We start from the raw sequence: 17010 nt of genomic DNA, 5'->3' as shown, positions 1-17010 counted from the left end.
GACCGATTTCAGTTCCTGATGGATTTCTTCAGATGTTGCTTTAATATTTCCAGATGGCATCCTCTGTCACCCTTAAACTTCCCAGCTAGCATAATATCACTCAAAAGTTGCAAAATAGAACCATAATATGTTTTGATTCTGTATATAATTCCTTAAAATGTTAAAATACCAATGTTCTTTATTAAAGAGCTTTTGGTAATATAGAAACATAAATGGAAAATGTAACAAATGGAAGAAAAAGTGAATGTTTACGTTGGAGACAAAAATCCTCCTATGTACAGTCAAATGATTTTCCAATTAAATAATTATAAATTAAATATAAATGATAGAGCATTGTAAGCAAGCCAAGTAGCAAAAAACAGCTTTCACAATAGAGTCCCATTGTTTAAAGTAAGAGATGTTCAAAGATTGCTTGTAAACACCAGTTAAGTTTTTCTTATGTTATCTGTTTCTAAAGTGTTCAACAGAAAAATTAGTTGTAACTTTTTTGTGAAGATGCCATTTACTTTTACTAATTTTATTTAAAAATACCCAAATTTGAATATAAATTTGTCTACACCACTCAGACAATATGATAAAATAGATTTTTTTTTTTTACTTTAACTTTTCCACATGCATTCAATGCATCAAAAGTTGTTGCATCAGTTTTATTCGTGTAATTCTAACAGTTGGTTTTAACAGTGTATCACTTATTTAGCCCCTAATAGCCAGGGGGCACCAGTGATTGACCTCTGGTCGGCAGTGTCCGCCGTGAACGCACATCCCCCCCGCCCCTATGTTCGCGTTTCCCTGTACTGACGGAGCCTGGTCTAAAATAGACGGTAACCCACCCTCCCACCGTCCTGTCTTGCCTGCTCTGCCCCGGCGCTGTCTCCCCTCTTTCTCTCCCCCTGCCGAGGAGCGTCGCGCAGTCACCCAGTGCGTCCCCTCGCCAGGACTCCGCACTTCAGGACAGCGGACCGCGGGACTTCATATAACTCGCAAGCCATCAAGAGGAAGAGGAGGAGGAGAAGAAGGAGGCAACACCGCAGAAGAAGTTCTCGAGGGAAGAGGGGACTCCCCAAAACCTGAGGTGAGCTGCGTGTCGGTGTTTGCTGCATTGGCGTTAGAGGTGCGTCGGGTTATTTATTGCTGTGCGTCCTGACGCATGGAGACAGAAAGGACTGAGCACTCAGTGACTCTGCACTGCTGACATTTCTTTAGTGCGTTTTGCAGGTAGATCAACCGACCTCTGACGCCCTTCACCTCTAAGAGTTATGAGCCGGTATTTATGCGTGTTTGCACAGGCTGTTCGCAGCGGCTGTTTAAATTTACTGTCTGTTCATTAGCGGCAGAGCGCCACAGGGGCCTCCGCCTGCTTTCTGGGACTATTTGGGACGTTGCAGGCAGGTGGGAGGAGCGGGCCCTCCGGGTGGGACGCATCAGTTTGTCATGTCTATATTAGGAAAGTGGCCGTGTCATTCTTTCGCTCTGTGCCAGGCGCAGCTCTCACACGCACGAACAGGGCTATCTCATTAACCTGTACAAGACAGAAGACAGTTTTCGGAGTTTTTTTTTTTCTCCCACTTATGGATATATCAGTTACACATAATTACTGAAAAGGCCAAAACAGCGCACTTTTAAAACAAACTGTTAGAGTGTAACCCATATAATTACTATTTTTATTTCAATAAATACATGATTTAGTTGGTAGATCATTATATTTAAAAGCAAAGCAAAGCTTTTTTTTAATTTATTTCAGAGACGTCTCAACAAATGTCTAGAAACATTGGAAGTGTACACACCAAAACGAATAAGATAATTTAAAGTTTTATTTAGCTATGCTACAGTGGCAGATCATGATTATTTTCCTTTGTTAAAAAGCAAACAATCCTTCTAGGATTAAAACATAACAAAACTCATTGTAGCCTGTAAATTTGTGCTACGAAATACATATAAACCAAAAAATAGCATCTGTGACATTTAGGCCATAAGATAACCCTTAGTTTTATTTAGCTATGTTACTATGACAGAAAAATTTTTCTTTGTAAAAAAAATAAATAAATTTAATCAAAAACAAACTCAGACCACCAGCTGACCCTGCTGCAGGTTTGGGAGGCCACCGGTACAAGCTTGACTGGCAGCGTTTGAAATGTTATTTTTAATTCATGAAATAGACGTGCAAAATACCAGCACCATTAACAGTTTGTAAACAACAGGATAATAACATGCATTCATTCAAATTTCTCTTCCTTCACATGTATTTAAAACCAGTAGCTCAATCCCAAATATACCTTCCTGTGAAATAAACATTTCATGGGTGCAGTCTTTAATCTGCAAACATTTATTTTGGATCTTCTGCTGCTAACCTTGTTGGCAGTAGAATCACAAACACACCTATGAAACCAAACATGGTGGAAAAAAATAAGAATTGATTTATAGTAACAAACTTTTTACAATTACATTTACTAAAATTAGAGCTAAGATGTTCATTGGCAAATACTGCCTCAGAGTTAAGCAGCGAAGCTAGTTAGCTAGTCTGACATTAGCTTAGCTGTTGCTAAGCTACTTCAAGCTAAATACAAAGTTAAGTTCTTGCTCCAAATCGGAGATTTGTTGTGGCTCGTACATTGTTGATATATTCATTAACGTGTCACCCAACGTGAACACATTAGCCTAGGATTATTTTAATCCAAATAAATTAGGCATTGAATGTTTACAATTATATATATCCAGCAGTTCAGAAAATCTTATGCTCGATAAAAAGCGAAATAACTGTAATGTCTGATATTTATTACACTCCAAAATCCCTTTTTTCAGCAGTCCAGCTTTAACATTGTTGAAATATATTTAAAAAAAACATAAACCAGAGTTTGAAGGTGCGGATCGAGGGGCCCTGAACGCCCCACAGTTGGCAGTCTGGAATGTAAATCTCTAGATAAAGTAGAGCTTCTAGGAAAGCAGCGAGGGCTTTCTGTCCTCTCATCACACTCATGTCTCCCCTCGTCTCTGAGGTCATTTCTGGATTATGTTCTACTGTGAAGTCAACCAACATCTCAGTTTCAGCAGACTCTCTTCAAGGCTTCATTATAAGAAACACATTTGTGCTGTACATTCTCTAAAAGTTTCTTTATTCTTTGGACATTGACTGCTTGTTGACCTATTTCCCAGTCCCTGTCACAGAATATTCCCCAATTAGAGTGAGAAAAAGATTTGTACTTCATAATCAAAATGTTATTTAAAACAATTTTACAACCACTTAGCAGTTCTGTTCTTTTCTTTAAGGGGTGGCCGGGCTGCGTTACTCCAAGTCAGTGGTGATGAAATAAATTTTTTTATCCAAAGGAACTGGATCAAACTGTGTTATTGAGACAGGCTGGCAGCAATTAGTGATTAAATAATAGTTCTAGTTACATGTTTTGTAAAATAATGCTGCTTGGGTGTTTGAGCTACTTTCTACCAAAATGTTTCAAAGGTCTGGGATTAAAGTGGCTTGATAAGCAAAAATCTGTCCTCTGAAAATAATCTGGGTGAAAAACCAAAGTTCTTTAGCCAAAGTAAAACTTTAAAGACCTTTAGAGATGAAAAAAATACATATATTGACACTTTTTAAAAATTAGAGTAAAGGTTACATTCCTGAGCAACAAGGAGCATCTAAAATAGTCGACTTCTTTATTTTAGATTTAATTTTAACCTTTGACCTTTGTGCAGCCGAAGCCTATTGTCATGCTGTCATCAGGATAATATCCAAACAGAGGTAGATTTTTATTTTCTCTCCCACCTTTTATCTGCTCTATCCATATTATGTGTGTTTGCTTTTGATGTTTTGATCGCACACAGTGTTTGCTGGGACAATCAACTATTAATATCGTCTCGGTTATACAATATCCCCGCTGTTTTGGAGGATTAGAGATCTGCTGTCTGCAGTGGCCACAGGACAGCCACTTGTCAGTCAACAAACGGAGCTAAAACATGCAGATGGGCTGTTATTTCATGTAGCTAACACACACTCAGGGTTATTTAAAGCTGCTTCAGTTAAACAATGACGGAAGCAGAAGATGTTTCAACTTCAAGATGAAAATGCTAAAGCAAAAAATAAAAAAATACATTTAAAATAACTCATAAAAATAAATTATTTAATTGAAATTTAAGATTTAATTGAATTTAAATTGTTTAACAATACTTTACTTGTGTATAAATTGGGGTGTGGTGAAACATCTATTTCACGAAAACGGCAGTAGCTTTTAATATTTGTGGAGAAACTAAAATGTCTTCTTAGAAAACGATCAAACTAAAGTGTTTTGAAGAATCTGTAATCTTCAAAATTACAGATACAAAAACAACCTTAAATGCAAACAAGTAGACAGTTTCCATCTTTCAAACTGTTTATTTTTATTTTTTATTTAGTTTTGGTTGAAGTAGAACAATCTCAGAATCACAACTACATGTAAGATTTCAGTCTAGATTCCTTATCCCTAGAAATGCAAACTTATAATTTTTATATGCATATTTCTAAGACCTTCAACTATTTAACAAAACTTGTATTTGTCTTAAAAACCTGTTGTCTAAAGTCATACTCTGACATTCTGCCCTCTGGTGGCGGATCTAATTATTACAGGTGACCAATGGCTGCGCTCATCCTTTCAAAAGTTATTTTCACATATTAGAAAATAAAATACTTTTTTGTTGTTTACAGGAATAAAAATGTTTAATTTATGTTTGTACCATACATAAAACACTGCAAAAATGAAACTCCAACACATTTCTTACGTTGCTAAGACTTGAATAAATTGGAAGAAATTAATTTTGATTAGAATTTATATTTTGAAATTTGATTAACTTCTTTAAAGAAGTATGATTTTCTTACTCCTTTTTGTGGCATCACAATCTGAAGGATTTAATAACTATGAGGCAGTTTGTAGGTTTATCAGTTCAAAGTAAAACTACAAAACTGAATCATTTACCAAACTGCAATTTATATTCATCTGTAAGAAAAACAAGTTGAATAAAGGACAAACATTTTGGTAGAAAGAATATAGACAAAGACCAGATCTTCTGCATTGTTCAACAGCCAAACAGAGGTCACTTTGGACTCACACGAATTGTGAAGCACGGAGCTGGAAGTGTCATGGTTTGGGGAAGTTTTAGGACCTGACTATTTAGAATCCACCATGAATTTAAATTAAAAAATACTTTATTAATCAAAAATAATTAATTAAAAATTAAATATAATCTTATTGTGTATCACAAGTTGAGATATCAGAAAATTAGGCTGAAGCAGAACTTCTTAACATTTCACGTTGAAATCCACTAACAACGAGTCGGAAACTAAGAAATGGAAATTCCTGGACCAAGTAGAAGCTCAGATCTTCTACTTTAGGACTTTGAAGGAGCAGTTTTACATATTTTTGATTTTATAGAACAATCAAGCAGATATTACCTTCAGTTGTTTTATATTAAACATGCCTTAAAAGATATTTGACTTAGAGTCCCAATTACCAACACAACGTAATGTTAAACTTATAGCATTCGCCTTGCAGCAGAATAATTTACTTCCCAAGTCAAACCAGACTTTGATGTGGAGTTACTTTTCTGCCACATCTTATAAGTTGAGTTTCCATTCCTCTCTGCTCATCCTTGCCCTCCTCTCTCTTCCTGCTTCGTCCAGTCATGAGTCGCAGCATCGTGCGGCAGAGTAAGTTTCGCCACGTCTTCGGGCAGGCGGTCAAGGCTGAGCAGGGTTACGATGACATCCGGGTCTCCAAGGTGACGTGGGACAGCTCCTTCTGCGCCGTCAACCCAAAGTTTCTGGCCGTCATCGTCGAGTCGAGTGGAGGAGGAGCGTTCCTCGTCCTGCCCCTCTCCAAGGTGGGTCAAAGGATTTAATGTTGACGTTTAAAGCCATACACACTGGAACATTTTGCTGTAAATTATCATAAATTCAAAGTTTTACTAATAATACTGAAGGTTTTATAGTTTCTTTGTCATTCTTTACTTAAGTACTATAATGAGATTTCTGTTATTTCCTTTATTTTAAGGTGTATTAAATCTGTTTTGGATAATTTACCGGAAAAAAAAACACGCTCTTAACCTTGAAATTTGAAATTTTGAATTAAATATAAAGTACTGTGACAGATGACAAGTTACTGTAATTAAATTAGGGACATTTACATTATTTTTAAGGTTAATAAAAATAAGTTAGTAATTGGTGAAATTCACAATAGCTGTCACACGTCATCCAGATTGTATTTCTCATGGTGATTTTTTTGTTGAATAACAACTGCTGGTAAATTTTAATACGCTTCATGGATGATTTACATTTTTAACTGAATTTCTATTATTTCTGTTTTAAGGTTATTTACCATAAATAGATTTATAACTGAAAAAAATATTTGCATACACAAATAAAAAGACACAAACACATTTTTTTCTCGATGTCTGAAGATAAATCAGACCAAACGTCCTTTCAGTCATAATTACCAAAATTATTTATTTTTGTTAAATGCCGGAAAACTTATTGAGAATATTTTTAGATACTTTTTTTCTCCTTCAAATTCAGAAGTTTATATGCATTTAATCAAAACCAGGGATACTCTGACTTTCAATAAATCAATAAGTTTATTCACTCGATTTAACAAATTTTATCATTAAAAGTAAAAACAGATTCTGTTAGAAGATTTACTCTACATGAGTGAAAAGAAGGAGAAAGAAGAGAAATGTTTTTCAATAATTACACAATTTATTTTTCATGGCTGCATACATTAAATTAACAATATAAGTTGCAAAAAATGTGTAATTTTCTTCATTTTTAAACGTGTCATTCGATTTTGAGAACATGGTCGTGGTTCGTCTTCACTCCACTACGACTAAACTCATTTTAAATTTCAGTTTTTGCAACAAGACTCACTGAAAGAGGCTTTAAATGTTGTTTCAAGGTTGAGTTTCTTGTAGTATTCAGCTTCTCCAGGCTCCAGTCATTCATGACAAAACGTTCAGCTGTGTGGGGTCAAATATTTGCTTTGACCCCAAATGTTTGAAAAGTCAATATCTCCTCCTTTAAGGCTGGAAGCGACGACCGAGGCCGGAGTGAGAAAATAAGTGCGACGGTTTTTAAAATGAACTGGGGATTGTTGCAAAAAAAAATAAAAAATAGTAACAACAAGGAATGCTGCTTTGTTGCGTTTCATCTATCGTACTTATTTTTTAATGAAAAGTATGTAAATGTGCCTACATTTACAGCATTTGTACAACATTAAAGCGTGTTTAAATGTATTATGGTATGTTTTTATGCTCCAGTGATACTGATAGTTTTTATTATTTTTATGAAGTGAATCCTCCATGGCTTTTGTCTTATCAGTTAAAAAACAACAAAAATGCTGCAAAATATGAAATATTCTGATCAATTAACTTGCAAAATAAAAAAAACAAAAAGCGACAATAATTTTATAATTGAAAAATAATAGATAATGAAAATAATAGAAAATTGTTGTACATACCTGTCACTATGAGTTAATTAATTTTGAACAATATAAATAAATGATAAAAGCAGTTAGATCATATGACATGTTTTTATTTTATGCTAATTCTACCAGCCTGTTAAATCATGATAGTTTCTTTTTTCTAATATTTGTAAACTTTTTTTTATTATTTTTGGTCTTTTTACCCTGAGATTTTTCTACCTGCTCTTCCTGGCAGTACTCCAATAATCTTAAATATCTGCAGAAATTATCTGAGCTGAGTTTTTTAGTCTTCACAGCAGGTGGTAAAATTGACAACCTTTTGAAAAATGTTAAAATAATGTTGGCATTCAGTGTTTTGATATCTTTAAGGCTTCATAATTTTAAGTGTTTGGCCAAAGTGATCTATTGCCCTTAAACACAAGCATGAGTCATAAGAATCAGTTTCAATTGATTTGTCTTCTTTATTTTAAACAAGAAAATTTTAAAATCTTTTTGAAATTTGTGGAAAAGAGTTTAAAAATGCAAAGTAATCTCCAGCATTTTCGTGCTCAGTGAAAAGTCACGGTGAACAGTCGTGCTATTTATACGCCGCAGGGTGATCTTCATCCTCCTCCCCCAACAGGCAACAAGAAAAACTCCCCTTTCAACAGCTTGTCATTCGATCTATTAATACGCTGAGTGTCTGTGGAGGCAGGGATATTTCTAATGCTCATACATAATCAGAAACACATTTTTGCTTTTCTTTTTCCTTATTCAACTGTTTATTTAAGAGGCTGCTATGATAGCATGTGGCTACAGTCACGGTGTTTATCCAGGAGCATGAGAAAATGCAAGTTAGCACTTTACCTCGATAGCAGGCTAAAGTAGGAGAGCTCACTGCTTTCATCATCAGTGAGCTGCAGCACGGCGTGTTAACACTGTACTGCCATATATATAGCACTTAAAATGATCAGTTTCTCTGATTTTACTCTTTATAGGTTCATGTTTGAGTAAAATGAACGTTGTTCTTTTATTCTATGAACTACTGACAATTTCAGACACAACATGTCTCTAAAATTACAAGCAAATATTTAGTATTTATTTGCAGAAAATGAGAAGTGGTCAAAATAACGAAAAAGATGCAGCGCTGTCAGACCTGAAATAAAGCAAAGAAAACAAGTTCATATTCATTTAGAAACAACTATAATAATGTTTTAACTCAGGAAGAGTTCAGATATTTGGTAGATTAACCAGAAGGTTTTTAATGTGGCTCAGTTCAGTCGTCTTTTATGTGTTTTAAACAGTTGTGCTTTTTCAACCCCAACATGAATAATCTAAATAAAATATAAATAAAAACTGAATTGAATCGTTTTGTGCTAAGGCTTGAATTTTCTCTTTAATTATATTTACATTGCTTTACATTTTGGCTAAATGAGTTGAAAAATGCAGCTATTTTATAATATTCTTTCTGCCCCTGGCGCTGCAGACAGGCCGCGTGGATAAGAACTACCCGCTGGTAATCGGCCACTCTGGACCCGTCCTGGACATCGACTGGTGCCCTCATGACGACAACATCCTGGCCAGCTGCTCAGAAGACTGCACAGCAATGGTCAGGACCATTTCTTTATTCTTCTCGTGTTTAGATCTGTTTGTGTGGGGAATAAACCCTGCATTTAAATGGTTGATCTATTAAGTTGGTGCATTGATATTAATCTGCTGAAATCTCCTGATTCATCTGCTTGTTGTCAGGAAATGAATGAGGTGGATCAGTTTTCAAACCCTGCTGTAGGTCCTGAAATGTTATTTTATAGATTTATTTGAGTATTTTCTGGTTTGCTCTGTCTTTCTTTGAGAGGCGTAGCTGAACATGGTTGCTGAGTAAAACGTCTGATTTTGATCCCTCTTTACAGCCTTTAGGGTTTTTAACCTCTGCTACAATCTTTCTAATAATTCTGGGTTCAGTTTCACTTCAGCTGTCAGAAGTGAACAAAATGAAATATCTGAAATATCAACATTTCTTCAGAATGTTGAGTAATGATGTTCTGATCACCTATGTGTGATTTTAGACACTAAATATGGGATGAAATATGTGGTGTATCATATATTTTCTCCACTAGAAACTGTATTTTATGTGCAGTTCGTTAAAAAATGTATTTTCTAGCTTTTCTTCTTTATTCATATTACTTGAATTTCTCAGTACTGTTTCCTTTAAAAGGAGGCAGCAGGCTGGAGGAGGAGATAGCGGGTTTGGAGTTTTGTCTGGTGGGATTCATAAGAAAATCCATCAGATTGAAACCTTTTTACAAAGATTTCTGGTCATAGATCTAATAATTGGATAATATTGTCCAAAACTTGATTTGTTTGACAAACTACGACTTCATCTCAAACATTTTCATTTTTAAATGTTAAATATTCTAGCAGAGTGGTTTAAGTCTGTGTGCATATGTCCTGATGTAACATTTTTTGGAGTAAAACGGCAGCTTGTTTCAACATATGTGCATCGCAGCACCTGTCACTGATCCGCCCACTTGTCGTGTCATGGCTGCAGGAATCTGCGCGATGTGAAGACTGAATTGCTTCTTCTTTTCTGGCAGCAGCTGCATGGACGATGTTTGAGTATGTGTGTGTTTTATGTGTGTGTGGGTGTGTGTGTGTTTATTAGGTGTGTGTGTGTGGGCTTTGTTTATATCAAACAGCACACAGACAGACAGTCGCAGCTGTTACTGTAGTGGATTTGCAGAAAGGCCAAAACTGTGAAGTCATTCTCCTTATTTCAGGTCATTGCTCCAGCAAACGCTGTGTGTGTGTGTGTGTGTGTGTGTGTGTGTGTGTGTGTGTGTGTGTGTGTGTGTGTGTGTGTGTGTGTGTGTGTGCGCGTGTGTGTGTGTGTGTGTGTGTGTGTATTTATTAGTGAGAGTGTTGTCAAGTGGTTCAGTCATCACCTTGGGACTGTTACAAACCATGATGAGTGTTTTTATCGGGGTAACTTGGGTTCTAAGACGGACTTTCAGACTCACGAAGCTGGGTTACTTTTTACCTGCCTCTGTCGCCATGGCAACCTGTCATGCAGGAAACCCCAAACTCTTCTGGAAATATTTTTATACAGAAAAATAAATAAATGAATAAAATGTTATTTTATATTTTGCTGTACTGTTGTGATAACACTAAAAGAAATGATGAGAACTTTTTATTGCATCCTTGTTAGATGATAAATAGTAAATCGCTGCGACTCTGTGTCACACTAATCACACAGATAATACTCTCGAAAAACTTTCTTCAGGACATAAAAAATGTGATTTATTTTGTATCACTAAATGGCTCATTGTAACTTTTATTGATGCTTTCATTGATCAAACAGTGGAAAGAAAAATAAAACTATTAATCTTGACAATACGGACAGTTTTGATTCTACAATAAATACTATCTATTGTGGAATCAATGAATCAAAGTTTTATCATGATAAGAAATTGATCAAAATAAATGATAAATAAATTTCCACCCTTTTTTGACCCATTTGTGAGAAATTGATTTAATGTGAAGATGTCTTAAAATGAAACTTTAGGTAAATACAGAATGCACTAAAGATTTAAAAGTGAACTTTTAAGGAGAAAGAGACGACAGGCTTTAACTTGTGTCTGTAACTTTATTAATGGTTTAAATCTGCAGAAAGAAATAAGCATCATTTTTCCCTACAAATTTAGAAATCAATTAAAGTGGGGCTGTTTGCTGAATTTAGCTGAAAAATAAAACCTTTTAGTAAAAAAAACAAACAAAAATCTCTCATATGTTTATATTTTTGGATTTTTGGCATGATAAAATATTGAATTCTTAATATTTTATCTTTTTTATATATCGATTTATCTCTGCAATGCAATGGAATTCAATTCATAAATACTGTATCGGAGAGAGAAATTAAATAAAAGTGTAAATCCAGCTGCACAGCATCTAAAACAAGAAGGAATGGTTGTAAAAAAAGAAAAGAACAATTTCTCCTTCATTGAAAAATGAAATAAAAAATCTCAAAAAAGCACAGTTACTGTAATATGTTGCCACCTTCTAAGCTGATGTATAAAAATGTTTAAACATAATATATTAGTATAATATTACTTGAGATGTAATCAAATATTTAATTGATTAACTTATGTCATTTTGCATCAATATCTCTGCAAAGCTGTGAAAAACCAGTAATAAAAACTGTTTTTTTATGATATTTGAGGTTCTATAAAAGTTGTATACATCTGTTAGCTTTGCAGATCACAGTGAGAACAAAATATTCTTTCTTTTCCAGGTTTGGCAAATCCCAGATCACTCCCTGACCCGCCCCCTGTCCGATCCCATCGTGGTGCTGGAGGGTCACTCCAAACGGGTCGGCATCGTCACCTGGCACCCGACCGCACGCAACATCCTCCTCACTGCCGGTGGGTTTCAGTGCCGCAGACACAGATCTTCATCAGGCAGCAGACCTGAGTTCAGGACCAGAAAACTCACAGAAGAGCAGCAGTGCTTCAAAATAAAATCACTCAAGTAAAAGTAAAAAGTAGCCATCCTGGAATTACTTTAGTATTTTTAAATTACATCACCGGATGGATCAAAATATAAAGTTAAGTGGAAATTGTGGTATTTTAAGGACCAAAAGGACAATAATTCATATACATATCCAAATCAGTTTCTCTCTCCTTCAGTTACTTATAAAACTTTAACAGAAAATGCAGGTGTGTGTCTGTGTCTGGTGAATTTTTACATGTTTGTTTTTCATTCAGTGGGTAGAAAATCCAGACACTTTACTCAAGCAAGGGTAGAGATATTTCAAAATAAAATTACTCCTCTAAAAGTAAAAAAGCACAGCGTTGTAAAAATACTCCTAAAAGTAAATTTTGTCAAGAAACTTTACTGAAGTAAATATAATGGAGTAAATGTGACTAGTAATGTGCTTGAACCAGAAAAGGCGTTGAGTAAAATCTTTGTTTTCTGACTCTGTCTGCTTCCAGGCAGTGACAATCTGATAATAATCTGGAACGTGGGAACAGGCGAACCGCTCATATCCATGGACGACCATCCGGACCTCATCTACAGCGTCAGCTGGAACCGAAACGGCAGCTTGTTTTGCACCACCTGTAAGGATCGACGCCTGCGTGTCTGTGACCCCCGAAAGAGGGAAGTGGTGGCGGTGAGTCAGCAAGTACTAACCGATTAAACTTTTTACATTTTCCCATCTTATTGCCACAAACTTCAATGAGTTTGGTTGGGATTTTATGTGACTGTGTGACCAAAACAGTGTGGTGTATGGTAAAAGAGTGAAAAAGGTTGTGTTTTATAAATAAAGTGTCAAACAACATCGGAATTAATTTTGGAGTAGAATGACCCAGTGACAAGTTTACTAGAATAGAATAGAATAGAAACATCCTTTATTGTCCTGCAAAGGGGAAATTGAAGCAAAAGGTGTAGATTCACACAAAAAAAGTTATTAAAGTGTTAAAACCAACATATATAAAAAACAAGATTCTTCTTCTTCTTCTTAGTATTATTATTATTATTATTATTATTAATAATAATAATAATAATAATAATAATAATAATAATAATAATAATAATAATAATTTATTATTGTTATTAATAATAATAATAATAATAATAATAATAATAATAATAATAAATAATAATATACTGTACAAAACTATAACAGAAAATACTGTGCAGTTATTAGAAATAAAAATATCTGACTCGCAATTCAAGGGATGTGCAACTGAGTCGGATCACTTTTTCAAAAATTTACATAATGTAAATGTTTATTAAACACTTATTTACCATGAATTCCTTATTTATCATAAGGTAGGTCAGTTTGTAAAAACACGTTATTTAAAAATTAGTAAAAACAAAGCAAGTGATTGTGCAAAAGCAAGCGTGCATGTAAATACGTTTAACATGATTCGAAGCTAGCAAAGAAAATCTAAAGACTTATATAATGTATTTTAATTTCTTGGGCCTTTTGTGACTCTGCATCCCCAGTTTAGTTCTCCCACTTTTTATCTGCTGCTTTTGAGATTCCCTCATATCAGTTTGCATCTTTGAAAATATCACTGTGTGAACCAAAGTCAAGCTTTTAATTTGGAAACTATAGAAACCTGCTGGGATCTCCTCCTTCTCTAAGAGCAATGTTTCCAAAGAGACAGAAATCTAGTAAGTCTTTACATAGATAAAATAAATGTAGGCTTTTTGTTGATTTGGATAGAGAATCAGAATTTAAAACAGACTTATCTTTGTTCTTGAAAAGGTTTCTGTTGTCCCATCTTTCCTGGTGCTTCCTAACAGGAACGTCTGGCTCCACATGAAGGCATCCGACCAATGAGAGCCATCTTCATCAGAGACGGAAACATTTTCACCACCGGATTCACCCGGATGAGCCAGCGAGAGCTCGGCCTCTGGGATCCGGTAACAAACACACTTTAAACCGCATCAGAAGGCAAAGGACCACAAGTTGATCATCTTTCACATTTTGGCTGTTTTTACTCTGTTTAGACAAACTTTGAAGAGCCTATAGCACTTTTGGAGCTGGACACGAGTAACGGAGTGTTGTTACCCTACTATGATGCAGACGCAAACATGGTCTACTTGTGTGGGAAGGTAAGCTAATATAAGAAAACAGTTTATTTAAATTCACCTCATTTCAGTTTATCTACAAACTGAAAAAGATCCTATTTGTCCATCCATCCATCCATCCATCCATCCATCCATCCATCCATCCATCCATCCATCCATCCATCCATCCATCCATCCATCCATCCATCCATCCATCCATCCATCCATCCATCCATCCATTCATCCATTCATCCATTCATTCATTCATTCATTCATTCATTCATTTTCTCCAGACCCACCTGTCCCTAGTGGGGTCAGGAGGGTTGCTGGTGCCTCTCCAGCTATCGTTCTGGGCGAGAGGCGGGGTCACCCTGGACATGTCGCCAGGCTGTCGCAGGGCAACACAGAGACACACAACCATGCACACACACACTCACACCTAGGGGAAATTTGGAGAGGCCAATTAACCTGACAGTCATGTTTTTGGACTGTGGGAGGAAACTGGAAGTACCCGGAGATTTGTCTAATCATATGGAAACTTCTAATTTGATCCTACATATAGATCTCTGAATGCGGCTTCTTTTGTAAATATGTGCTATATTTCTGGCTCTGATTGGGAGAGATGTTTTAGTTTAAATGGTTTTTCCGCGCAGGGGGACAGTAGTATCCGTTACTTTGAGATCACGGAGGAGCCGCCGTACGTCCATTACCTCAGCACCTTCAGCAGTAAAGAGCCGCAGAGAGGGATGGGCTTCATGCCAAAGAGAGGAGTGGACGTCACCAAATGTGAGATTGCACGGTAAGACGACTGCTGCTCTGCCGCTGTTTTTAAAAGTGAAAATATGCGACTTAATTTGATGTGGAAAATGGTTAGTGGAGGCTGGACTAAATTAACCTTAGAAGTTGTGTTTTCTCTGTTATCATCCCCTAAAGTGCATTTTATGCTACTTACAAGTTGTTTCAACCATAGGTTTCAACACACCTTGATAAAAAAAGGCTTTTATGAATTTCTGTTACATTATGAACGCTCATTTCTGCAAATCGTTTGCCATCCTTAAAAAATCAAAGTGGAAACAAACACGAGGCTGATGGACCGCTCTGCTTTTCCTGTTTGTCATTCCTTTGTTCTTTCCCAGGTTATACAAGCTACTTGACAAAAAGTGCGAACCCATCACCATGACAGTTCCTAGAAAAGTAAGTGACTCTAAACCTTTTTTGTTATTCATATGAATTATTATCATTTTTCATCCATAAAATACCAAAATTTCCACTGAACTTTAATTTGGTCCATCTGATGATGTAATTTTTTAATATTAAATCATTGATAACTTAGTTACTTGGTACTTGAGTAGACTTTTTACCAAATACTATTTCATTCTTGAGTAATTTTTTTGTAATGGCTACTTTTTACCTTTACTTGATTAATTTTTTTGGTGGCAACAGAGATCGACAGTTTACTGTTAAAAACAGAAACAGACTAAAATCTCTCTCTGGTTCCTGCTTGCCTCTGTGTGGGCCAGTCGGACCTCTTCCAGGATGACCTTTACCCTGACACGGCAGGGCCCGATCCCGCCATGGAGCCTGAAGAGTGGCTGGACGGCCGTGACGAAGATCCCATCCTCATCTCCATGAGGGACGGCTACGTGCCGCCGAAGAGCCGAGAGCTCAAAGTGGCAAAGAAGAACGTTCTGGACTCCAGACCCACCACCAGACGTAGCATGTCCGCCTTGGACACCAACAGCTTGCCTGTAAGTTTTGAACATGATGAGCATCCAAAGCTCGATCTGCTGATTTGTTAGTTTTCACAGGGATTCGCTTGAACTTCATCTAAATAAATGTTTTTACATTTATACGGCTTTTCAAACATTTCCCTCTCTGTTGAACCTTTTTCTTATTGTGCACAACTTTTCCCTTCAAAGCACCCATCTTTGTTTTGGTTTAGTTTCTCACTACCCTTGACCTTCTTTTCCCTTCTTTCTTTATCATTCTCCCCCCTTTCATCACTTTCTGTTTTCTTTTCTCCCTTTGTTTCCCGTCTTTCCTGTTTCCTCCTGTCCAGCCTCAGCTGCTTGAGAGGCTACTGGAGGAGATTCAGAATCTGAAGGCCACAGTTTTGTCTCAGGAGAAGCGGATCTGCGACTTGGAGAATAAGCTTTCCCAGTACGCCAACGGTACTGCCTGATGTGCAAGTGAACACATCAGTTAAAGAACTGGTCTGAATTTCAGAATCACTGTTATTATAGAAATGCATTTCCACTGCACTGGCAAGAAATCACTCTTTTGCCTCCTTGAACATATCGTTAAATAATCCAAATAATTTGTTAAATAATCAAATTCCAGCCGAACTCAGAGGCTTTGTGTTCATTTCTGCAAAATTCTAATCCGAGTTTGAAAAGAATGTACCTTAATGGCAAAGGCAATGCATTTGTGAAGTCATAGCTTTATTAATTTGAATGGACTGAAAACTGTGGAGCTGTGGGACTGTGCAATTGAAGGACATAGGCAAGTCAGATGTGAGGATAAAAGTTAGCAATGTTTACAGAGTTTAACGGAAAAAGATGGCAGCGCATGTGTACGCAGGGGGCTCTTAGCTTTTCATTTTTCATTCTTCCCCCCAAAATAAAAATAAGTAAAGAGAGCGAAAAGAAAGGAAAAGAGCGTACACATGTACCAGATGGTCAGATGTTACCAGATTTCTCCGAATACGTTTCAAAATGTAAATAGTGACTAAAGAAAACAGGTGATAAAATATCAAACTTATGTGAAAAGAAAAACATGTTTGTGTTCTGTAAAAGAGTAAAAATAGACACATAACCACAATAAAATCTGTTTTTTTTTTAAACGGGCTGCTTCATTTTTTCAGTGTTGGACATTTTATCAACTAAATTTCACCTTGGATACACTTGACAAAAAAACCTCCACTATGTTTAGTTGCTTTTGAAATACTGTGCCTGGTGTAAACACTGTGACTAATAGCGCATTAATTCATCTCTACTATAAGAAAAAGACAAACACA

At 36.1% G+C, this 17010-nt stretch overlaps 1 protein-coding gene across 1 annotated transcript; it reads left to right on the top strand.

The window, feature by feature from the left end:
• The first annotated feature begins 663 nt into the window (after nucleotides 1–663).
• coro6 (coronin 6) lies at nucleotides 664–16836 on the top strand. The gene is made up of 11 exons (XM_014977455.2): nucleotides 664–1072; nucleotides 5648–5847; nucleotides 8905–9027; nucleotides 11707–11836; nucleotides 12407–12585; nucleotides 13728–13847; nucleotides 13935–14039; nucleotides 14648–14793; nucleotides 15131–15188; nucleotides 15515–15742; nucleotides 16054–16836. The coding sequence occupies exons 2-11, from the start codon at nucleotides 5650–5652 to the stop codon at nucleotides 16174–16176; spliced, it is 1410 nt and encodes a 469-aa protein (XP_014832941.1). The 5' UTR covers nucleotides 664–1072; nucleotides 5648–5649; the 3' UTR covers nucleotides 16177–16836.
• Nucleotides 16837–17010: the final 174 nt, after the last annotated feature.

This window comes from Poecilia mexicana, unplaced genomic scaffold (assembly GCF_051168715.1).
Source record: "Poecilia mexicana isolate PSO_F unplaced genomic scaffold, ASM5116871v1 scaffold_14, whole genome shotgun sequence".
In the NCBI taxonomy this organism is placed as follows: Eukaryota; Metazoa; Chordata; class Actinopteri; order Cyprinodontiformes; family Poeciliidae; genus Poecilia; species Poecilia mexicana.
The sequence above is the reverse complement of the archived record's forward strand: the minus strand, read 5'-3'. Positions and strand labels throughout refer to the sequence as shown.

Excerpts from the sequence above, each read along its gene's own strand:
- coro6 (XM_014977455.2), top strand. The coding sequence starts at position 5,650 with ATGAGTCGCAGCATCGTGCGGCAGAGTAAGTTTCGCCACGTCTTCGGG. Across the intron at positions 5,848-8,904 it reads TCGTCCTGCCCCTCTCCAAG|ACAGGCCGCGTGGATAAGAA; the intron begins GTGGGTCAAAGG and ends CTGGCGCTGCAG. Across the intron at positions 14,794-15,130 it reads ACCAAATGTGAGATTGCACG|GTTATACAAGCTACTTGACA; the intron begins GTAAGACGACTG and ends GTTCTTTCCCAG.